The sequence below is a fragment of the Tachypleus tridentatus genome, chromosome 3, assembly GCF_004210375.1.
Source record: "Tachypleus tridentatus isolate NWPU-2018 chromosome 3, ASM421037v1, whole genome shotgun sequence".
Lineage (NCBI taxonomy): Eukaryota > Metazoa > Arthropoda > Merostomata > Xiphosura > Limulidae > Tachypleus > Tachypleus tridentatus.
In genome coordinates, this window is record NC_134827.1 from 7,029,875 (window position 1) to 7,055,065 (window position 25,191).

The window sequence follows — 25,191 nt, forward strand, 5'->3', positions numbered from 1 at the left end:
GAAGATAGTTCAACGTGGTAAAAATGCAAGTTAAAGTAAAATGTTTACAATTCAACTAAAATTATGGGTTGGTTTGTTTTGAATTTCGTGCATAGGTGCACGAAGGCTATCTGCGCTAGCCGTCCCTAATTTATCAATGTTATACTAGAGGGAAGGCAGCTAGTCATACCACCAACCGCCAACTCTTGGGCTACTCTTTTACCAACGAATAGTGGGATTGACCGTCACATTATAACGCCCCCACGGATGAAAGGGCGAGCATGTTTGGTGTGATGGGAATTCGAACCCCTAACCTTCGGATTACGAGTCGAGTGCCTTAACCAACTGGCCATGCCGGACCCTAAAATTATGAGTATTAGAAACATATATGCGTATCCTGTGATCCAATATACAAATATAGGAAGGGATAGTACATACTCATTGATTATTTAGTGTACGGTTCCGCCTGAAAGTACTCATTTTCTGTTTGTCACTATTTCTTTTCTTATTTGAGTCTAAACTTTATTAAAAGAGACAGATATTGTTTACTGATGCTGTTTCATGAAAGCTTATGTTAACCGTATTTAGCACAGGAAAGTGTGATTTAACGCTCAGCTTGCTTAAATATGCTAAATTTGATGTTCTGAAAATATACCACTACATCAAGACATTAATTTTAATAGTTGATAACTTTAATGGCTAAAACGACTTATTCGCGCGTTAATCAAAACATCGCAAAACATAACATTTTTGGTACTCGAAAAGATCCGACTCGTGATTCTCAGGTGTACGATGTTTAACCATACACTGAATCTCCCTTTATAAACAAACACACGCATACGTACGTAATTATAAAGGACTCGGAAAAATAAACTTGAAAGCAGTGAGAGAACCATAAAACTTGCACGTTTGCTGGTTAGTATGCGTGTCAAAAACCACTAAATATCGGTCACAAATACAGTAGTATCAGTGTAAAACACATCAAATGTTTAGTATTCACTCCGAACATTTTAATAATAAATCACAGATAAAGTAGAACATGATTAAACAGTCCCATAATTTAACTGATTTGTGACATGTTATACTGAATATTGGTAAATTTTGCTCAACTGTTAAAATTGGATAGTTCTAACAATACCGGCCCGCCATGGCCAGGTGGTTAAGACACTCGACTCGTAATCTGAGGGTCGCGGGTTCGAATCCCTGTTACACCAAAAATGCTCGTCCTTTCAGTCGTGGAGGCGTTATAATGTAACGGTCAATTACACTATTCGTTAGTAAAAGAGTAGCCTAAGAGTTGGCGGTAGGTGGTGATGACTTGTTGTCTTACACTGCTAAATTAGGGATGGCTAGCGCAGATAGCCTTCGTCTAGCTTTGCGCGAAATTCAAATCAAACCAAACTACTACTTGGGAGGGTCAGGTTTCCTTTCAGGGCGAATGTCCATATATGTTTTAGTTCTTTACTTAATAGTAATTGTCAAATGGGTAGTTTATTTTTTTAAGGTGCTAAGATATCAAGGCTAACCTAACATAAGTTTTGTAGTCTAGTGATCGATGGCCTGATTATACACTTAGTTAGGTGTTAATGGGAGAAAGGTACTTAAGTCTATTTTCATCATGTATGTAGTATCGATTAAGCTCACATAACACTGCACAACAAAGTTTTTGCTTTTCGAACATTGTTGGGTGTTCCTTACAGAATTTTGACTGCTGATTACAAAAATCACATCCAGATTTGCCCATCACATACCATTTCATCGAAATTTTCAGTTTTTCATGTTTTTCCATATATTTGTGTCCAAAAATTTTTGCTTCTGTAAGAGACCTGTGAACAATGTTTTCTGCAGTCTGGGCATATCCAAGCATGAAATCAGGTCAAGTTGGAAGCTGTTTTGTGGAAATATGCAGCCCGGGCATGCCTGGGCAGGCCGGAGCCAGCTTGACACTGCTCAGCAGGCTATAAAAGTGGCTTGCATACACAGATGCTGATCAATGGATTAATATAGACCTTATAGGTGTACGTATTATTTCAGAATATAGCATTGCCTCAGTAGCACTGTAATAAGTAAGTTAGATGTTATAGACGTTTTGCAGGACGATTGATGTCGGTCAATATGTCTCGTCAATGTCGTAACAGCCGCGATACATTCTGCTATATTTGTGGCGAGTATACGCTTGTTCATCAGAGACGCTCAATGACTGCTCTTGTAAAGCAAGCATATCATCTGTACTTCGACTGTAAAATTGGTGATCAAGACCAGAAATGGGCGCCTCACATTTGTTGTGCGACATGTTCTGTCTGTCTGAGAGTTTGGCTCAGTTGCACTCGAAAGACAATGCCGTTTGCTGTTTCGATGATATGGCGAGAACAGAAAGACCATGTGACGGACTGTTGCTTCTGTTTGACTAATGTGTCTGGTATCTCTGCCAAAAAGAAGAAGTCAATTGAATACCATAATCTGCCTTCAACAATGAGACCCGTGCCACGTGACGACAGTCTTCCAATTCCGAAACCACCAGAAGAATGGACCTTAGACGAACCCGATGATGAAACTGCAATGCAGGGAACTGGCAGTGACATTGATCCAGATATTGAACCGTGCTCCTCAGACGATCCACATTTCATTACACAGTCAGAATTAAACGATCTGGTCAGAGATTTGAATCTGTCAAAAGCAAAAGCCGAATTGCTGGGTTCGAGACTACAGGAATGGTGTTTGCTGTCACCAAGTACGAAGATTTCTGTTTCTCGAAGCCGCCAAGATGATATAACCAAATTCTTTGCACAAGTTGACAGTATCTGTTTCTGTGTTGTTATCGAAGGATTGTTCTCTGCTTCGGGTTGTGACCATGACCCGCAAGAGTGGCGTCTCTTTATTGTTTCATCAATGTTAAGCCTCAAATCTGCTCTATTACAAAATGACAACGTTTACTTTTCAATATTTGTTGGCTATGCAGCACACATAAAAGAAACCTACGAGAACATGGAAATGTTGCTGAAGCACATCTAGTACAGCAAGTACAACTAGAATTTCTTTGGAGATCTGAAAGTCGTTGTTCTGTTATTGGGACTGCAGTTCGGCTATACAAAGTACTGTTGTTTCATCTGTGAATTGGACGGTTGTGCCAAAGAGTCATTATTCTAGACAGAGCTGGCCACTCTGTAAAAAGTTAGTTCCAGGACAGAAAAATGTGGCGCATGAACCGCTTGTCGACACGGCAAAGATTTCTTTGCCTCCTCTTCACATAAAATTGGGACTTATGAGGAATTTCATGAAAGCAATGAACAAAGATGGCAAAGGTTTTCATTATTTAAAACAGATGTTCCCAAGAATAACTGATGCCGAGATCAAAGAGGGCATTTTTGTTGGCCCTCAGATCAGACATGTTATGTGTGACAAGCGGTTCGAAGATCTGTTAGTTGGGCCAGAAAAGATTGCCTGGAAAGCCTTTAAAGACGGTGTTAACAATTTTCTTGGCAATTAGAGAGCCCCACATTACATTCAGCTGATAGACAAACTTCTCAAAGCATACAAAACAATGAAGTGCAACATGTCACTCAAGATTCATTTCCTCCACTCACACTTGGACTTCTTCCCCGCAAATCTCGGTGCTGTCAGTGACGAACACGGTGAAAGGTTTCACCAGGACGTTGCTACAATGGAAAAACGATATCAGGGCAATTGGAATCCGTCAATGCTTGTTCACTACTGTTGGACACTGCAACGTGATGCACCGGACATTGAATACACACGAAAATCAGGAGTAAAACTCTTTTAATTATGTTGAACTTAATAGCGTATTAGAAACATAAACGCAATTAAATACGTTATTGCCGGTAAACAGTTAACTGTCTATTTCTCAGAGTTCTTACGTGATGAAGCAAAACCAAAACTATATCTATGCATACCCACCAGGTACCTGTCACAATCAGCAAAAACTTTTCAGGAAGCAAAACTTAAAAAAAAAAAAATTGTTGTGCAGTGTAATAAATCATTTTATATGTTTTACAGATTTTAATTATATTGTCTAGTGAAAATCCATGGTTTTTACCAGTTAGCCTTCTTCCATAATTTGCGCGTTTCCAAATCCTGGTAAGTATATATTAGGTTGAGGAATAATTCGAGAGCGTTTTTCAAGTTAAAAAAAATATTCATAAATGAAACGCTTTCGCAAAATATTTCATGTCATTTGGTAGATAATTTTTTGTTCTAATAGATTAGTGTGTTTGATTTTCATATGTCTTTAATTTTTGCTTTTATTTTCAGCTCATTAAATGGAATGTCAAATGGACAAAATCGAGCATTTTCGACACCATCTGCTTTTCGCATTTAATTTCTTGCAATTTCGTTTAAAACAATGCATACTATATACCTAGGTATTACATGAAATAAAGTATCATAATAAATGTTTTGGGTGTCATGTGTTCATGCATTGAAGTATTGTATAGTCTTGCATGTAACGCTTGAATGAAATTATTTAAAAACGCTCACGAATTATTCCTCAACCTAATATATTAATTTGCATGTTTAACCCACGTTATCCAGCAATACTACTAATCAATAAGTGAACGAATAAACTTACCGCTCAAATTTACACTGTTAACTGTAATTCTCGATGTCGTCACGTGATAAGTCAATACAGCTTCAAGGTCATATTGCAGTGCCACTTGTATTTGCTTTTTCAATTTCCATAAAAAAAATCTTTTCTTGTCCTCTCATGTTTGTTTATACGAACTGACTCAACCCATAGAAATACTGTTGTGTTATGCTCGTTTAACACGTTTGTATATTGCATATAATTTTTGCCGAAAGAGCAAATTTATTTATTTTCAATTTCGAGCAAAGCTGCACGAAGACTGTCTACACTGGTTGTTTCTAATATTGCAGGGAAAGACTAGAGGTAAGTAAGGCAGATAGTCATTAACACCCACAGCCAACTCTTAGACTACTCTTTTGCTAACGAATAGGGGGATTGATTGTCACATAATAACGCTCACACGGTTAAAAGGGCGAGCCTGTTTGGAAAGAAGGGGTTTGAGATTGAGCCCGTGACCCTCAGATTGTGAGTTAAGCGCCTCAATGACACGGCCAGGCCGGACCGAAACATTGCATGTAACCACGCATGCATATAGTATGCATTTCAGAATAACATCACACCAGTTAAAAACAAAGTGCCAGAAAACTAAGCTTCAACTGAAATTACGTTTGGTTACTGAGTGAAAGAATATACATCTGATAAGAACATTTTTGTTTGTTTGTTTGTTTGTTTATGAATTTCGCGCAAAGCTACACGAGGACTCTCTGCGTTAGTCGTCCCTAATTTAGCAGTGTAAGACTAGAAGGGAAGTCAGTTAGTCATCACCACCCATTGCCAACTCTTTGGCTAATTTTTACCAACGAATAGGGGGATTGACTGTGACCTTATAACGCCCCCACGGCTGAAAGAGCGAGCATGTATGGTGAGACGGGGATTCGAACCCGCGACCCCAAGAATACGAGTCGAGCGCCTTAACCACGTGGCCATGCAGGGCCTCCATTGGAGTGAGTTTTGGAATGAGAAGGTGGCAGGTCTTACTGCATGTTTGGAAGACGAACATTAATTCGTTTGTACATTCGCTCTTACAAAAATATACAATTTTACCAGCTGGTGAACGGAAGTTGCTACATATATATATATACTATCAGAAACGAAAACTCTAGTGGTTTTGATATCGAAATATTTTGTAACTGTAGCCTGATTTATGAGCTAAATATCTTTAAAAAAAAAAGTCGAGGGCTAACCCATACACAAACTAAAGGGACATTTAGTAGAGCGCATACCTGGGCTATACATTGTTGATCATATTCAGCTCTTAAAGGCCTGGCATGGCCAAGCGCGTAAGGCGTGCGACTCGTAATCCGAGGGTGGCGGGTTCGCGCCCGCGTCGCGCTAAACATGCTCGCCCTCCCAGCCGTGGGGGTGTATAATGTGACGGTCAATCCCACTATTCGTTGGTAAAAGAGTAGCCCAAGAGTTGGCGGTGGGTGGTGATGGCTAGCTGCATTCCCTCTAGTCTTACACTGCTAAATTAGGGACGGCTAGCACAGATAGCCCTCGAGTAGCTTTGTGCGAAATTCCAAAACAAACAAACAAACAGCTCTTAAGAGATACGAAAATGTGTCCAATGTCCGTCATTATCAATGGACACGGACCATTCTTGACAGGACAATGAAAAATGATATTACACATACCTTCTCCAAGTTTTATTCAAATACGACTATTCTTGACTGAGTTAGAGAGCGAAAATAGTGTGAAAAATCGGTCTCCATGTTAACAGTTAGGGATTTTTTTTAATTTTTGTAACCTTGTTGTGACCTCGACCTTCCAAAAACTAATCACTTCTAAGTTGAATCATAGTCCAAGTATATACCAGCTTTCGTAAAAATACATTTGACCATTTTTAAGAAACCTTGCTGACAAACACACATCTACAAACAGGATAGAAACATAACATCTGTCCACCTGTGATGGCGGAGGTAAAAACAGTTGTGGTAGAATTAAACGGCTTTGAACAAATTCTATATGTCATGTGATTGTTATTATTAACCTTAACGAGAGATTCTTACGAGAAAAAAAAAAAAGAGTTTGAAAATTGATGTACTTATTACCGTTTCACTTTTATGTTGGAAACTTCCTATAAGTCTGCTGTGTATGTGATTATGTCGCCTTGAAATAAGAAACGATTCTAACAAAACGTGAATAACAAATATGGCCTGGGAGCGGCCTAATGGTTAGCGTGTTTGACAGTGGCGTTGAAGTTCCGTTTTCTCTTTCTATTAGCACAAAGAAATAAATAAAGTCGCGCCACACACTTTGGGTTAAATTCGATTATTCGATCAAACAATAATAGTCCAAGACTATTACAATACAGTGGTTTGTATTGTCTAGCTGCTTTCTCTTTATCTTATTATTTTTAAACATTAGAAATGGCTAGCGCAGATAGCCTTTGTGTAGCTTTGCACAAAAGCCGACAAAACAAACGTTGTTGCACAAACGCTTTTGAACAAGTATTTTATTAACAGGCTGGTTTATTTCTTTTAACAAGGGTGTGAGGTTAGCGTCACGTGACAGTATATAAAATATGTTTTAAAACTTGGCCACACGATTATAAAATAAAAATGAATAACTCAAAACATTTTGTCTAAAATAATGGCAAAAAAGAGATTATTTAAAAGTGTCTTATTCCGTGATGACGAGAAAACCCACTTGTAGAGAAATATATATATATATATATCAACGGCTGGTATGGGTTGAGAAAATGACCGAAGAAGGTCGAAACGTTGTTCGTTCCTCTACATAAAAAATTTCTCAACCCATACCAACTGTTTATATAATATGTAAAAATGTCTTACCATCTTTTACTCAACATTATGTATCGGATCTGTAGTTATCTTCAACTTATGTTATTTTCAGTTATATTTTGGTAATGATGAGTCTCAATTCCGTTGTTCTTATATTTGTATTGTCATTTAAACCATTATTTTCAGTGGATAATAGCTAAAGACTATATTCAAAATAATACATAATATAATTGTTCGTAACTGATAGACTTGGAAAACAATATACACAATAATAGACGACTGATTTGCGATGTCTTAATTTAAGCCTTATTTAAAATAATAATAATAATTACCAAACTGTTTGTTTGTTTCTTCTTGAATTTCGCACAAAGCTACACGAGGGCTATCTGCGCTAGCCATCCTTAATTTAGCAGTGTAAGACTAGAGGAAAGGCAGCTAGTCATCACCACTCACCGCCAACTCTTCGGCGGCTCTTTTACCAACAAATAGTGAGATTGATCGTCACTATATAACGCCCCCACAGCTGAAAGGGCGAGCATGTTTGGTATCACGGGGAGTACTGAACTGACATGCACTTCATTATTATACTGTCTTATTTAAGACACTCATATAGAGAAATAAAAATATAAAGGGTTAATCGTTTCTTGAAATACCCAATCCAGATATAATGTTGTCCTTTTTTTATATTTACTAATTAAACTAATTTATACAAAACAAAACAGAAATATAACCTTAGCAGTTTAAATATAATCACATTCATCGCTAAGATACAATAACTCATTACTTCTATTAAGTGTGAGGTAAGTCATCTTTGTCGCTCAATATTAGAATAAACTTCACTATTATTGTAACAGTAAACTAGTCGTATTCTTCTAATTACCAACTTTCGATTGTAAATAAATAAAGAATAGTGCATGAAAAATGTTATTGGTTTAGAAATGACAATGAAAAGCCTCCCAAACTCACTGTAATGTGTAATTATTTTCAACGTACATCACCGCGAGCCTTATTACTTGACAAAACCTCTTGATTGGACGTTTTGGACAGGTAATGACGTCAGTGATGGACTACGTACCCAGTCAAAATCTCCCGCCGGTGAAGCACGAGGCCTAGACTGTTTATAGTTGCAGAAAAACCCGCAGGTGGAACGAAGTTGTGTTGTCTGTTTTCTTGAGTTGATTAGTATTGCGTGCGTCCTGCACGCCAGTTCGTAGTTAAAACAAGTCACTAAAGTAACAAGTGTGTGAAATGGAGTTATAATATATCCAGGTGTTTCATAAACGTGGGTTTAGCCGTTAGTATGGACCGTTTTCCCATACTTCATAGACTTTCTGAACAAAGTTCCTCTGATTTTCAGGCCCTCCAACAAGAATCTTCTTCTCCTAGAGAAAACTGCTCCTTTTTAATAAAAAATTCTAAAAGCTGTTTGTCGGTTCTAGTGGATAGTCCACTCTCCTGTCCCAGTGAGACAACGCTGGACGCCTTAACCTCTTCCGAAGATACAACCAGAGAATCTATGGATTTGAAACTTTATTCGGGACGTCAAGCAGGGAATTTAGATCACGATATTTCACTTAAATATTCTTCATACTGTGAACATTCGTCGAGTAGGCTTAGCGAGATGAACTTTAACAGTTGTATCAAGGCTTCTGATGATAGTAACACTACTGTTCATGAGTTTAATAGTCATGACAGACTGAACAAGATCCGAAGCGGAGACCCTCCTCAGCCTGCCGTTTTACGAAAGCGTCGGTTAGCTGCGAACGCACGTGAACGACGCCGAATGCACAGTCTCAACATTGCCTTCGACCGGCTGCGGGAAGTGGTGCCTTCACTTGGAAACGACAGAAAACTGTCCAAATACGAGACATTACAAATGGCTCAAAGTTACATTACGGCTTTAAGTGAACTCCTCGATAAATGATTCTGTGCATGAGTAGCGAAAAAAATGAATCTCAGAAAACTCTCATGATGCTCATCCATAAATTAGGATTTTATGTTTGTTGTACAGAAATTCCTTTACTGAATGGTGTACATTAGCCAACCACATAATACACGTGGGAAAACCTCATTTACAAACTTTCATGAAAATCTCAACCTATATCATTCTGTTTGCCAACTGAAGTCATCAAAAGAAAAACATTACCTTTTTATTCAAAATAAGTTGTGAACTTTTAACAGTCAAATGTGTCCATTAGGAATACAGTTAGACTATATATTTGTGTTTCAATAATTTTACATTTGAGGTATGTATTTAACGAAACTCATTTCTGTCCAGATAATTGTATTGGAAGCTTATTTGACTAAATGCAAACTGTGAGAGTTTTCGATATCAGTAATTTACAGATGAATTATAATAAACATCGAAGTTTCCACAATACTGAAACGTTTAACGTTTCAACGTTTCAGTATTCAGATAATGTAATAAGTTGTAGTTTATTATTAATAATCATTTATTATTGTGAAATAATATTAATAATTCATGTTTTACAGAATCTTCGTAGTGTTAACATAGTTCTCTACTTCTGCTATTACTCTAACACGAAACATCGTATTTTCCGTACTAATAGCAAATACAAATATTTCTTTTTTTTTTACATCGTTATATGTAGGACTTGAATTGAAGCAAATAATGATTTAAAAAGCTTATTCTATTATGATAATAAATATACATGTTGAATTGTTATGTAACTAAATATATGTTCAACTTTTCTACTTGAATACTTGTTATAGCCTTATAGAAGCTCACACTCTGTTCAAATTTCTCTAATCTATATATATATATATATATATATATATATACATACTTGTTTTGATGACTAAGTTGTTCAAGAAATGCCATGCTCAAGTTTCTCCAAGTGACATACACTTGAATTTATAATTTTAATTATGCGGTTTGTTTTTCAACATACATTTATGCCCTCATGAGAAATTAACTTACAGAAAACTATTGTCCGTCACTATGCTTAAATACAATTATCAATGTATTAAGATATATTGGAGTAAGTCTTTCTTTATTTTCAACCGCATGATTCTTAATGAACAATTCGATATTTACAGATAAACCTTTTCAACTGAACAATTGTCTAAACATGCCATGAGGATAAGAACTTACAAAATCAGACAACTTTATTTAAAGTGTGATTTTTCTTAAATTTATATAACTTGAAATTAATACTCAAGTAATGTAATTTGATTTGATAAAATTAATTTTACATACCAAGCTAGTTGTAGAATATCGAGCTAAACTGTGAATCAAAATTCATTTATAAAGAAAATGTTATGCTAAATTTTGGTCATTTAAAGTTGTATATTTGTAAACAAAAGTTATCGTATTTTTTTGGATAACTGTCGTATCGATACATGGCACTTTAAAAATATTTTTATGTTCCATTTATAGAAGATATAATCGGTTTTGTTTTCAGTCAAAAGAAACACAGTGTAGGAAATAGCATGGATTGTTATCAACTTCAATTTTCGCATTGCAAAAATACTTAAGTTTTTCATGTGGATATTAAAGAACTGGACATAGAAGAACCTCAAGTTATATGTATTTTCCGTTATGGATAATATATGTATATAATATTCATATATTTAAAGAAAAACTATTGTGCTTTTCATAGATAGCATATGATAGCACAATTATCCGTCTCTTGGACAGAGATCCAAGCTTCGATCGTTTAGATTTTGGGTTTTATTTGAAAATATATTTAAGTACTTATTAGTTTTTGGTGAAATCGGTTAATAAATAATTTACTGTTTTGTTTAAATGAGTATTTAAATGAGCTTGATATGAAAAGATAACAAGACGATATGATTCAATCTTTTCTCTTATTTCAAGTTAAAAACGTTTTACTATAATAACCAGTATTTGTAAAGCCATTTGTTCTGACAGAAAATGAAATAAAACGAGCTAAAACGCATATTTGGTATTTACCTTGGTGTACCAAATAAAAACCGTCCATTGGCTGACAAGTTTGTTCCTCCATAAAATAAAATTACAAAAACAACAACAAATAAAACACTCACAGTACAAAAATTGACGTCTAAAATTATTGTTGAGGAAATAATTACATAAAAAAATATTGTTGTGAAGAACAAACTTTGTCACACCGACTTCTTTACTTCTAAACAAGGAAGATAAACATGACTTAATATTGTACCAACAATACCTGTTTTTTAAAGTCAAACTAACATTTATTGTTGGAATTTCGTGATTTACCGTATTTACTTTAATAGAAACTGTATTAAGATGTAACGAGGAAGTAATCAGATTCATGATTTTCAAGTTTTTACTGGTTGTTGGTTGGTTGATTTGACATTTTATGTGCAAAGCAACTAGGCTATCTGTGCCAATGTGGCACAATGGGCTAAACAGAAAACAGATAAATTATTACTATAGCTACAATGTTTTTCATGTTTACGTGAGAAGATTATGTATTCAAATCCAACTTTTCGTTCCTGTAAATTTTTTCTCTGATCATGCTTACTTAAAATCATTGTATTAATTGCGAATAGTTTGATATTTTACAATCATTGTATAGATTTAGCCACAGAAAACAGAATTTCTTTGTCCGCTACTTAAGCGGAGATGGAAAACTATACGATATTAAGATATCAAAGCTGCCATAAAACTCAAAACTCACACAACATATAAGCATACTGTTGCGCCGTAGGTACTCAGGTATTTCAGTACAATTGTAGCATAAGTTTTTTTTAGTATTTCAGTGCAATCGGAGAGAGAATTTTCAAGCTGATTTATCAAATTCCGCCAGTTGTTGCTAAAGATGAGAACATTTACTGGAAACGCCTGAGAAATGAATGATTTAAGACAGTTAAGATAATTGTTTTGTTTTTGAATTTCGCACAAAGCTACTCGAGGGCTATCTGTGCAAGCCGTCCCTAATTTAGCAGTGTAAGACTAGAGGGAAGGCAGCTAGTCATCACCACCCACCGCCAACTCTTGAGCTACTCTTTTACTAACGAATAGTGGGATTGACCGTAACATTATAACGCCCCCACGGCTGAAAGGGCGAGCATGTTTGGCGCGACGGGGATGCGAACACGCGACCCTCAGATTACGAGTCGCACGCCTTAACACGCTTGGCCATGCCGGGCCATCAAGATAAGCAAAAAGTGTTAATTTAATATACTTTAAGCAATACTTGCAAATTTAACTCCTGAAAATGTTCCAAAGATGACGTTAACCTTTGTAAAGTTACCTCGAGGCATACTTGTTGAAAAGTTTGTTTGTTTTCGTTAATTTGACGTTGCACAGATAACCCCCTATGTAACTTTCTGCTTAACTACAAACAAAACAAACGTTTTGTTGAGAGCTTTGGTCAAAGAACATGTACACATAGATGAAACTATTGGTTTGGTTTGGTTTGAATTTCGCGCAAAGCTACACGAGGGTTATCTGTGTTAGCTGTTTCTAATTTAGCAGTGTAAGACTAGAGGAAGATTGATTTGTTTTGAATTTTGCGCAAAGCTACACGATGACTATCTACGCTAGCCGTCCCTAATTTAGCAGTGTAAGTCTAGAGGAAAGCAGCTAGTCTTCACCACCTACTTCCAACTCTAGGGCTACTCTTTAACCAACGAATAGCCGGATTGACCGTACCATTTATAACGCCCCCACGGCTGAAAGGGCAAGCATGTTTGGTGCGACCGGGATTCGAATCCACGACCCTCGGATTGTGAGTCGAGTACCTTAACCACCTGGTCATCTATGAAAACATACAACATATTTATAGCCACAGATATACAAACATACATGCGCGCTCGCTTCAGCTTTCCGCAATAGTTCAAAATAGGCCCGGCATGGCCAAGCGTGTTAAGGCGTGCGACTCGTAATCCGAGGGTCGCGGGTTCGCATCCCCGTGGCGCCAAACATGCTCGCCCTTTCAGCCGTGGGGGAGTTATAATGTAACGATCAATCCCACTATTCGTTGGTAAAAGAGTAGCTCAAGAGTTGGCGGTGGGTGGTGATAACTAGCTGCCTTCCCTCTAGTCTTACACTGCTAAATTAGGGACGGCTAGCACAGATAGCCTTCGAGTAGCTTTGTGCGAAATTCAAAAACAAACAAACAACAGTTAAAAATATTTACAATGAAGATGTAGCATTCGCTACATCTGAGAAAAAATAGTTGCCATTTTCGAATGGAAATCAAATACTTTCACTGTTAACACATGTTTTCCTTCAATATTTTAAAATCTTAGAAGCATAATACTAAGGTGAGATTAAAAGCAAAGGTTAGTATTTCAATACATAATTAGAGGTAGTAATGATGCAACTTAAGATTGCTTTAAATAGAAACCTAATTACTACTATTTAATTCTTATTGAATACAATACAAAAGTACTAACAACAAACTTCTTTATATTTTATTCGTATTTACGGTAAAGCTACCAATGCTGTCTGTCGTCATCTCAGAGTTTGAACTACCGACCAACTGAAACGCACTGATCCTGCCCCGGTTCGCTAGTTCCCAAACCCAGCGCTCTTCCACAGAGACACCAGCGCCACTCTTGTTTTTAAAAGTTTTTAGCAAGACTGGCTTGCCATCTTTCGGTGAGTATAGTAAATTGTAATGGTTTTCATTTACAATGTTTATTATTAAATCGATCAGCAAAACTATAGTGATAAAGATATCCTAACAAAATTCTACCGAATATCTGTACATATCGTATACAGTTTATTTATGTATACGTATTTGTATTAAACTCTTGGATTTGCTCTAAGATTGTGCTATCAATCTCTTTATAACATCAAGAGTTTCTGGCAATTTACGTTAAAAAAAAACCTATTTAATATTCATCACAGAGGTATAAGATTTAACTGGCAACTTATTCTTCTTCTATTCGAAGGAAATGCTCGGTAGGGACCATAGTGACTCTGTTTACATTTGGTTTAATTTAATGTTATCGTACTATGAATTTGTTTGTTTGTTTTTGAATTTCGCACAAAGCTACTCGAGGGCTATCTGTGCTAGCCGTCCCTACTTTAGCAGTGTAAGAGTAGGGGAAGGCAGCTAGTCATCACCACCCACCGCCAACTCTTGGGCTACTCTTTTACCAACGAATAATGGGATTGACCGTCACATTATAACGCCCCCACGGCTGAAAGAGCGAGCATGTTTGGCGCGATGGAGATGCGAATCCGCGACCCTCAGATTATCGTACTATGAAAGAAACAGTGATCAAATCTTCGATATTGGAATAGATGGATAATCTTGTATGCGTTACATCACAGCCTACTGAGTTATCTTTTAACTCACAAGTCACATTATTTTATTAGCTTAAGACCCCAGTTGGACAGCAGTAGACTTACATAATTACAACGGTAAAATCTAGGGCTCTATTCCCGCGGTGGACACAACAGGTAGGCCAACGTAGTTTTGCTCTCAAAACAAAGAAGCTATTAGCTTCAATAAAACTTTTTTGGTTGAAAAATGTGCGTATGTATTCAATAGCAACCCTTATTTAAAGTTTTTCTGAAGATGGGTCTACAGAAATATTGATTCTTTCTTTGCAGCACTAAATCTAACTCTAGAAACCGAGTTTCGATACTCGTGAGGGGCATAACACAGATTGTCTATTGTGTAGCTTTGTGTTCAACATAACAGGAATTCTTTTTTTGACATAGCGTAACAAGCTGAGCCTCAAAATACAGTATATATATATGTTTATATACACATACAGTAAAACCTGTCTTAGGCGGAATCGCACGGGACCGATTAACATTTCCGGCTTAAGCAGGTTTTCCGGCTCAGACATAATGAACATGCATTTCCTTAATTATACATAATTTTTGAGCGGAACGTGAGATTTGCTTGACTCAAGGGAAGTAAGACGTTTGTGAATAAAGTTATTATATTATTTATGTTATATTTATTATAATAAGAATAAAAATAGATATTGAAAATATGTATAAGCACACAAAATCTTAATCAAATTTATTTGAAAAAAGTATCCAGTTTCAACTGTTCCGTTTAATAGACTTTCTCATGCGGTTAAAAGAAACGCCAATTCTACGGCCTTTTCATGAAGTTCGTTTTACCCCTTCATTGTTGCATACAATTTGATAGCGTTAATATAACTTTACATTTGTGATGAAGTAAGAATTTCTATTTTCTCACTATCTTTTCTATTTTGTTCATCTTCTGTATCTCTCACATTGTTACCATCTTGCGATTCTATTATAGATTTCAAATCAATTTCTGCTAAAAAATTATTGTCAACGTTCACAAATGTTTCCGCGTTCACAGAATCATCTGCATTAATCTTCACAATCAGATTTGGATTTCACTAGAATCGTCATAACAAACAACTTCTTCACAATCTCCGCCATTATCAAAAATAAATCCACATTTTCGAAAGCACTTTATTATGCATTCATCTTTTATTCATTTGATTTAATGACTTAAAAATACAATTGCATTTAACACGTCAATTTTCATGGTCATCTCAGATGCTCTTTTACAGTCGTCCATGTTTGCAATAATATGCTGAAGCATCAATTCTATATATTTTAATTTTATACACTGTATAATTTCATTATGTAGTGGCTCTAGGAGTGATGTTGTACATGGAGGTAGAAAGACTAAACAAACATTTGAAAGTTAAACTTTTGTGTGACAAGTTGCATTATCTAGGAAAATTAGAATATTCCTATTTTCTTGTTCCATTCTTTTGTTTAATTTGTTCAAAAATTCCTCGAATATAGTACTTGTCATCCACATTTTATTATTCGCTTTTCGTTCCACAGGAAGTTGATTCTTCTTTAAATTCTTGAAACAACCCGGATTATCACTTTTACCTATTACACATGGTAAATTTTCTCTAAATTTTAAAATTAGGGAAGATAGGAATTTATTTTTTTTCATGAGAATTATTTAAAGAGTAGAATTTTGCACTTAAAAGACAAATATATTTCTACAAACCATGAATCTAATTTAACTGCAAAAAATAAGATAGCAGAAAAACAAGAACAGAATATATTTAACCAGTATTTATTGTAACAAAATGTCCGAGAATTTATGAATATTTTTTTAAAAAATCTTAATTAAACAAGAATTTATTAATATTTAAAAAATATTAATTAAACGAGAATTTATTAATATTTGAAGACATTATTAAATGAATAAGAAATTAATATTTAATGAAAAACATTTTTCCGCCTTACTCAGGTTCTAATCCTACATGTTGATAGATAAAGCAGGTGAAAGATAGTTTTCCGTCCGCTTACGCAGGTTCCGCCATATGATGGGTCTTTTACATTTATATTAATATAATGCTGCAAAATTTTGATATTTCCGGCTTCGACAGGTTTTACTGTATTTCTTTGACGTTGCGGTTTGATATATCTGTTTGTACGGATTTCGCGTAAAGCTACAAGAAGGTTGTCTCAGCTATTTGTCCTTAACTATGATGTGATGGAAGAAAAATAATTAGTTAACACCCACAGGCAGTTCTTGTCACACCGAATAGTGAAACTTGATCTTTATTCTCATAACGTACAAAAGGCCCCAAAGTGCGGAGCTGTGAAGTTTTGTTTTCGGTAAAGGGACGCTAACCATGGAACCTAGCTCGGCTTCACAGTCCGACACTTAACCATTGATCAGATCAATTGTCCTGTATATGGATTGACATTTTGTTTTTGCTATAATTAATACAAAAAATGTTCTTTAAATGTAAATAACATCTAAAAAACAAAGGAAGGAAACGGCATACATAGCGAGATGGGTAAACTATGTATAACCGAGAGACAAAACATTTTTAAATAGAGAACATTAAAGAAGAAGAAATTCTATAATCGAGCACATAGAGCAACAGTAGCTCTGTAAGCACATTCTATGTCAGTTGTCAATTTGAAGCAATACTTCCATATCTTTCTCTTTTTTTTTTTTAAATTTACGCCGCTGCTAAGAAAAACAACATTTCAACTCAAAACATCAATGCGAGGAAGCTGGACAACCGCAGTGCCTTTAGTAAGATAATACACAGACATTTGACAAGCTTTCAACCATATTTCGATAATCGAAGACTATTTTCATAAGAAAGATGACTGAATAAACTGAAATTGCTAATATTCCATTCATATATATAGCTGTCCCCTAATGCAGCCACAGTGCATAGATATGGAAGTCGATACATTTCGCAGAAGTTGATTATAGCAGAAATCACAGTGTATGTTAATGAAGCTTAATTAATAATACATTTCAGAATGAGTATGATCGACGCTAGGGGTTTAGTTTGTTTTGAGCTACTTGAGTGCAATCTTCGCTAACCGTCCCTAATTTAGCAGTGTAAGACTAGAGGGAAGGTAGTGGGTCATCACCACCCACCGATAACTCCTGGGCTACTCTTTTACCAACGAATAGTTGGATCGGCCGTCATATTATAACGCCCCCACGGCTGAAAGGGCGAGCATGTTTGGTATGAAAGGGATTCGAACCTGCGACCCTCGAATTACGAGTCGAGTGCCTTAACCACCTGGCCAAGGGGATGGGTAATTACGTTGAGCACACACGGTAGGTGAAATACTATTGTTAAGTGTGATTAGTTTTAGTATGTTGTCAAAAATATACGTCCGTATTAGTGAACTGCCTGTAAAATCGATACAATTTTGATAACAAAATTAGTAAAATTATAAGCCGTATTAAACCAATAACGTTTTCCTTTAAATTCAAAACATTATTTGTTAGTTTATTTGTTTTAACTTATAGCCATACGATGGGCTATCTGAGCATTGTCGACCACAGATAATTAGACCTTGAAGTGTTAAAGTTCATAAAGTTACCTCTGTCACCGAGTAACACCCTAAATCTATTATTGCTATTAATTGCAAGTAATGGATGTTTTTCGTCGCATTAATCTTCTACAAATACTTGATGTCTTTATGTAACTCATAAAATATAAATGTTGTACTTTGAATCTCCTGCCTGTCTAACTGTTTTCCTGTTTGTTGTGAAGAAAATTTCTTTTATGAGTTTCCTGTCATGGAGTGAGACAGCAGTGCGATTATTCATTGTATCATGGGTTGGAACTATAATACTTGAAACTGTTAAGATTCTTGAAGCAAAAACGAACTTTTACTACAATGTTAACATTGTCATGTAATTGTACCACACTATCTAGAAAAGTGACGTTTATCTATTTCCGCAATAATAATAATTCAGTGACTGTCAAAACCAGCATAACCTTTAACACGGGCGTAATATTTATAATTTAAAAAACAAGGTCCAATCTAATATTTCAAATCTGCCTAAAAGTCGCTTAAGTTCTTGGTTTAAGACTGATATACTAATTACCTATCGGATTTGTTCACAATGGCTCATAAGTGAGAATTAGAACAAAAACTGCTCAGTATTATATATCAACATTTATGTTAATTGATTTAATTGTAATTTAACTTACTATAATTTTACTTGCTATAATAATAACTTCCAAATAGAGTAAGTTATGTAAAACAGCCTTATGCCATAAACATAATTAATTAAACATACTTTTATTACGTATCTACTTATAAAGATTATATAATGCATTGTTTCATCAGTTGGGTGCCGTTAGTGTTAATGATGTTTCAGGCCATAAACCCAGCATATACAGTGTAGTGTGTGAGCATTATAACGCTCTGGGAATAGTTGGCTTCGACATACAGAAATCAACTTCTACATCAACATCTTCGAATCTCTGTATATATGAGGCTCATCAACGTTCACAACAAATATATAATTATTGTTATGAACATTAGACCTTTATGAAATAATAGAGCCCACCAGTAGCAGCTTAGACAACCAGTTTCGAATTCCACGTTTGAACGTTAGTGTGTGTGTGTTTTCATAGAAAAGCCACATCGGGCTACCTGCTGAGTCCACCAAGGGGAATCAAACCCCTGATTTTAGCGTTGTAAGTCCATAGACTTACCGCTGTTTGAACATTAGTGCTCTAACGTAAACCCTATATTTTAAACCACTGGATAGAATTTGATTACTTAATATTTCAATTTTTAAGTTTAGAGCTACTAACCATTAACGCAATTCTTACACACTACTAGTGTAACAAAGGTTGTATTTGTTGTTTTACTGATACGTAACCTGTTTTATTAATAACTCTCTTAATTGATTTGGATCTATTAAATTCTATTTTTGAGAAGTAGTAAATGGAATATCACACGCACATCTATGAACATTGAAAAAAACAAATTTTCACGTATAGTAGTAATTCAATAAACACATCTGATTTAAATATGCCATCGGTACGAAACAAATATAGCTATTAAGAAACTCGTTATAAGTAGATAATTCAGAAAGTTGAAAGTGGGCCTTATTTGACAATAAAGAAAAACAAAGGGGACAGAAAGAGTCTATCTCACGAAAGCTCTCGTATTATCGAGTGTTTTGTGTGATTTATATGCCTTATATCCTGCTTCATTGCTTAGTGTTTTGGATATACACGCCATTTGATTAAATTGTCATTTTGTTTGAAATACTTACATGTCCAGGTTGTTCAGGGGCGCTTGACTCACAGTCTGATGGTCGAGGATTCGCATTTCCGTCACAACAAACATGTTCGCCCTTTCAGCCATGGGGGTGTTGTAAATATATGGTCAATCCCATTATTCGTTGGTAAAAGAGTAGTTCCAGAGTTAGCGGTGAATGGTGATGACTAGCTGCCTTCTTTATCGTCTTTCACTGCTAAATTAGTAACGACTAGCATAGATAGCTTTCGTGTAGTTTGCACGAAGTTCAAACCAAAATTTGCACTTTTGGCAAGAATACAGATATGTTTAATGCTAATAAATGAACGACGAAAGAAATACGTTTACTTTTGTTTTTGATAAAATTAAATATTTTTCAATATTCTCGTTTTATCCAATATTCGTAAAGCCTGTTTTTAGTTTACTAAAAAAAGACTAGATATTTAATTGCTGTGTCAGAAGTTCTAGTCTAAAATACCGATGTTTATTTAATGCAGACAGATATAAGCATAAATGTTTTCCCTAATGAGTTAAATTGCGTGCGTGGTATTTATGAAAAGATGTCAAGTATGGAGTTTGTGTTTAAGTAGCCACAATGGTATATTGACCGTTGACCCATTATACTTGCTACTGTTAAATAAATAAGTGAACTTTAAGGCACAATATTTTAAAAGTCCCATTTATGAATACTTTAAATTATTATTTATATTATTACTGTGATTTCAACATTTGTGTGGTTATGTCTAAGCTCACTTAGCCTAAATGTTAAAGTAATTTTTTTATCATGTAACTAGAATACGTCTTCTAGTTTTGAAATTTCATAATTAAAACAAACATAACATTTAATGTTTTTGTTGTTTTTTCTACATATTGCTACAAGGGTAGAATTGAGACTAATTACAAACACTATACTCACTCTTTGGCTCCCCAGTAGCAAACTTGCAAGTCTGCGGACTTTGTAAGTCGATTTCGATACCCATGGTGGGCAAAGCACATTATGTGGGTTTTTGTTTAACTACAAACATTCTTTCTTTGTAAAAAGTTGAAGATCAAACACGGTGTTTTGATATAAATGTTGTTAACTTTGAAATAAAAGAATTGCTCTTGTATTCTGAAAATACGACACTATTTAGTATTTATTTTGTTTTGGTCATTAAATCTTTCCTTTTAGTAGTAGACTTATGAGAAGGAGATCGTAAAGGATTTGCTAGAATGATTCCTGTTTTTAAAAAAATTTCGAGTTATGAAGCGTAGCTGAAACATTTTTTTCCATTATATGTGAAGCTAAAATCAGATGTGAGTGATATATTTCAAGTGTTTCATTTTACTGTATACTCATGAGACATCTAAGCACAAAAGTCAGACAGACCCTGTGTATTAATAAAACTGTTTCATTTAGGGCGATTTAACAATCACTTTTGCTCTGTCATTAGATATACAACATTGAACTTTCTTTAATACTATCTGTCCGGCATAAGTGGGTTAAAACGTTCTACTTGTAATCTGAGGGTCGAGGGTTCGAATTCCCATCACACCAAACATGTTCTCCATGTCAGCTGTGGGGGACGTTATAATGTGACGATGAATCACACTATTCGTTGGTAAAAGAGTAACCCAAGAGTTGGCGGTGGGTAGAGATGACCAGCTGCCTTCCATCTAGCCTTACACTGCTTAATTAGGGACGACTAGTGCAGATATCCTTCTTATAGCTTTGCGCGAAATTCAAAAAACAAACAAACTCTAATACAATCACTGGCCAAGTTGCTTTTTTAGGACAGAGAAAAATGCAAACCAATTACAAAGACAATTAACGGTTAAGTAAAAGTTCGTAATGAATCGTACTTGTTTGTGATTTATTTTAAGAGCACAGGCACACATATCGCTGTTATGTGTTAGTTAAGTTATTTATAGCTTTGTCTATACAAGTGAGATTTGTGTACGTCACAAGGATAGCAAAAATGCAAAGAACTTTATCACCAAAATGGAAAAGAAGTCGGATCACATTTAGTTTTTTTTACTAGTGTTTCATTACAGCCTTCATACCATTACTCATTCTTGCCCTCCGCTTCACCTCAGTAACTGTGACTTAAAAAATAAAAACGAAACTTGCCATAGGGAGACTTTAGTTGATAATGAATCTAAAATGAATGTATCCTATACACACACACACCTATATATATATAATTTTCATCTTACAAATTTCTGCCCTGCGTTGCGGACCGTGAATAGAAGAATTTTTCAAACTTTTGAAGGGCATAAAAAATTGACTGAGGAAAGAAACGGCTTTTCTTCGAATAGAACGGTACGACTTTGTATCCATACACAAGAACGAATGAGGTGTGAACGTCTCAAAACGTAGGATCATTTATTATAATGTTAAGATGCAGAGAAAGGAGCTTGAAAAAAAAAAAGAGAGTTGTTTGAAAAAATAAAACAATATCTACAAATGCGCATTCATATTTATGTATCAATACAAACTAATCATAATTTAAAGAACGAATGAAGAATATTTAAGGTGTATATATCTTTTGTTTTGAAATTTGCTCAAAGCTACACGAGGGCTATCTGCACTAGCCGTCCCTAATTTAGCAGTGTAAGACTAGAGGGAAGGCAGCTAGTTATCACTACCCACCGCCAACTCTTGGGCTACTCTTTTACCAACGAATAGTGGGATTGACCGTCACATTATAACGCCCCCACGAATGAAAGAGCAAGCATGTTTGTGTGACGGGGATTCGAGCCCTCGACCCTCGGATTACAAGTCGAGATATATATTTTAAAGATTGAACTATTTTCGTTGCTATTGCAAAGAAAGTTTCCAATCTTATTGATACATCGTAGCATTTGTGTAAGTTTATCAGTTAATTATTGTATCGAATGAACTAAATATAATGTATTAGAGCGTGAACAGCATCCAAATCTCGTTTCGGGTAACCCATATGTTTACATTAATAAATGTTTATCATTTGAATTTTTTCTTTAAATTTTGTTTGTGCATCGAAAATCTAGAAAGCTCTAGAAATAGAAAATGACGAAACATTAACGTTTAAAACATTTCCATATCTTTACGAGTTTGGCTGTGTATAAATAATAACTTTCACAACTATTGAAATGGCATCATGCATATATATATATGTATTCATATGATTTTGGCAGCAAAAAATCACTTCCCTTGGGGATAAGGAAAAATTTTTCAAACGTAACACCCATATTCCATACTTATTAATGTTCTGATTTTCTGTTATTCTGCTGTTTCATTCTATGTTTGAGTCTCACAGTTAAGAGTCCGAAACCACTTCAAGACTTTGCTCTATACTAATCACTTGTGACTTCGTATCTTGTACAGGTGCTGCTCTATTTGATTAGCATTTAATTCATGGCGTATCTTATGAATCCACAAACTTTCATTCATGTGTAACCTTTATTTGCTACTTGCACTCCTCAAGATGTTGAAGTATTTAGAAATGCCATGTTTGTCGCAGTCCTGTAAGCAGTGGCGAAGAATGGATAACTAATTATGTGCTGTATTTTGCGCTTGCTCTTTATTACGTGAGATCAGACAATTGTAGAGCTCACATAGCCAAATTTACACTTTAGACATGTAAATATATATACGTATATGACGAAAGAGCGATGCGTTATAGGTATCCTGTTTTTGTATTTAAAATGATTTCTAACAAAAATAGGGAATGGTTCAAAGACAATTATAAACTTAAGATTAGGGTAAACTTCATTATTCATGATGGATTTCAACTTTCATTATTCAGAATGGATTTCATCTTTCTCCCCTTAATTATATGGAACGATCACCAATCAAATCTAGAATACAATAAACTGTGTCTTTGTTTACAACTTGTTTATTAATTTTAGGAGTGTACAAACCTTTTAAATAATTCTTAATGATGCTATTGATTAACTGTACAGGAAAGTTACCTATACATCAACGTAATGAGTTAAATATATCTTAATGTACAACAGTGTAAGAAGTTAACTATATCTTAATATACATCAATGTAAAGAGTTAGCTATATTTCAATGTAATGAGTTAACTATATCTTAATGTACATCAATGTAAAGGGTTACCTATACATCAATGTAAAGAGTTACCTATACATGAATGTAATGAGTTAACTATATATAAATGAGTATAATACAGAAATATGTAAACATTATATTACTACACATTTCAGTAATAATTTCAAGTACAGTTAGGGTTTACATCGAGTTAAATGAAAACTGTTTGATGTATAACCAGTTTTACGTCCAATAATTATGCAAGATAAACTACTTTTCAGTAATCAGGTTACTGCATTGTCATTAAAAATGGCATAGCACTTTAGTTTAGTTCATTACATGTTCTTGGACTTACACTACTAGAAAGAAGGTTTCGACACGGGTGGTGGGCAGGGTACAGATAGCCCATGGTGTAACTTTACTCTTGATAACAAAAAAGACGAATCGTTACATGTTTTGTCTTATTGTATACAACTACTTTTCACTTGTCTTTACTTTTAGTACACGTATCTTCACGTACACATTGTATTAACCATTAAATACCTAATTTGCTTTTTAGGTTTTTATTTGTTAAAGTATGTTAATCCATAACGACATAAAAACAAATTCAAACTAAATATACAATACTTACCCCACGAAGAAACAGTGATTTTATGGACGCTTTTACCTACAGTAGTCATGTATAATTATTATTCAAATACTTGTGCAAGGCTAAAGTTACAATACGGAAAATAAAAGAATCACGGAGAGAGAGTAAACATACTAAATAAACAGACAAATATACCTTTATATTTAATGTCAAGGGAACGAATAACAATTCTGTATCAAAGTAACAAACCAGCTTGTAACAAATATGTATACTTGTGACGGATTTACTTTTATATATATATTTTAATGCGATGTTTCTTTAAGTTAAATTTACACTTAAAAACGTAAATAACTTATACTATTGCAATATTTGCGCATATTCTCTAAAGTTGTAGACCATTCTCTAGTATAAGAATCAACAACATATATGTGTCCGTAAGCAGTAGTGTATCGTCAGTATTATTGTGCAGTCTGAAATTTATAGAAACTTTCCTCACGCCTATAACTATAACCAAAGCGATGCGTCAGAAGATAGATTATATCGTCGGAATGCTACACTTGGTGTAATATACACCTCGGAAGCTATAACTGTGATTAACGCTTATTAATCGAGGACTTCACATATTTGATCAGGAACGTTTGTAGAAATCGAACATTAACGATCATTTAGCCTCAGTGGATTCACATCGGACATTAACATTTTAATGAAGATATTGTGTAACTTTAACTGTAAAAAGTCACGTGTGATCAACGAAGAGCTAGCTATCTCCCTCATAAGTAAA

The 25,191-nt window shown here is 35.0% G+C and overlaps 1 protein-coding gene across 1 annotated transcript; it reads left to right on the forward strand.

The window, feature by feature from the left end:
* The first annotated feature begins 8,382 nt into the window (after positions 1 to 8,382).
* LOC143246277 (uncharacterized) lies at positions 8,383 to 11,290 on the forward strand. The gene has a single exon (XM_076492739.1). The coding sequence runs from the start codon at positions 8,624 to 8,626 to the stop codon at positions 9,245 to 9,247; it is 624 nt and encodes a 207-aa protein (XP_076348854.1). The 5' UTR covers positions 8,383 to 8,623; the 3' UTR covers positions 9,248 to 11,290.
* The last annotated feature ends 13,901 nt before the right edge of the window (positions 11,291 to 25,191 follow it).

What these genes read in the sequence shown, in the direction of transcription:
- LOC143246277 (XM_076492739.1), top strand. Translation starts at nt 8,624, where the DNA reads ATGGACCGTTTTCCCATACTTCATAGACTTTCTGAACAAAGTTCCTCT.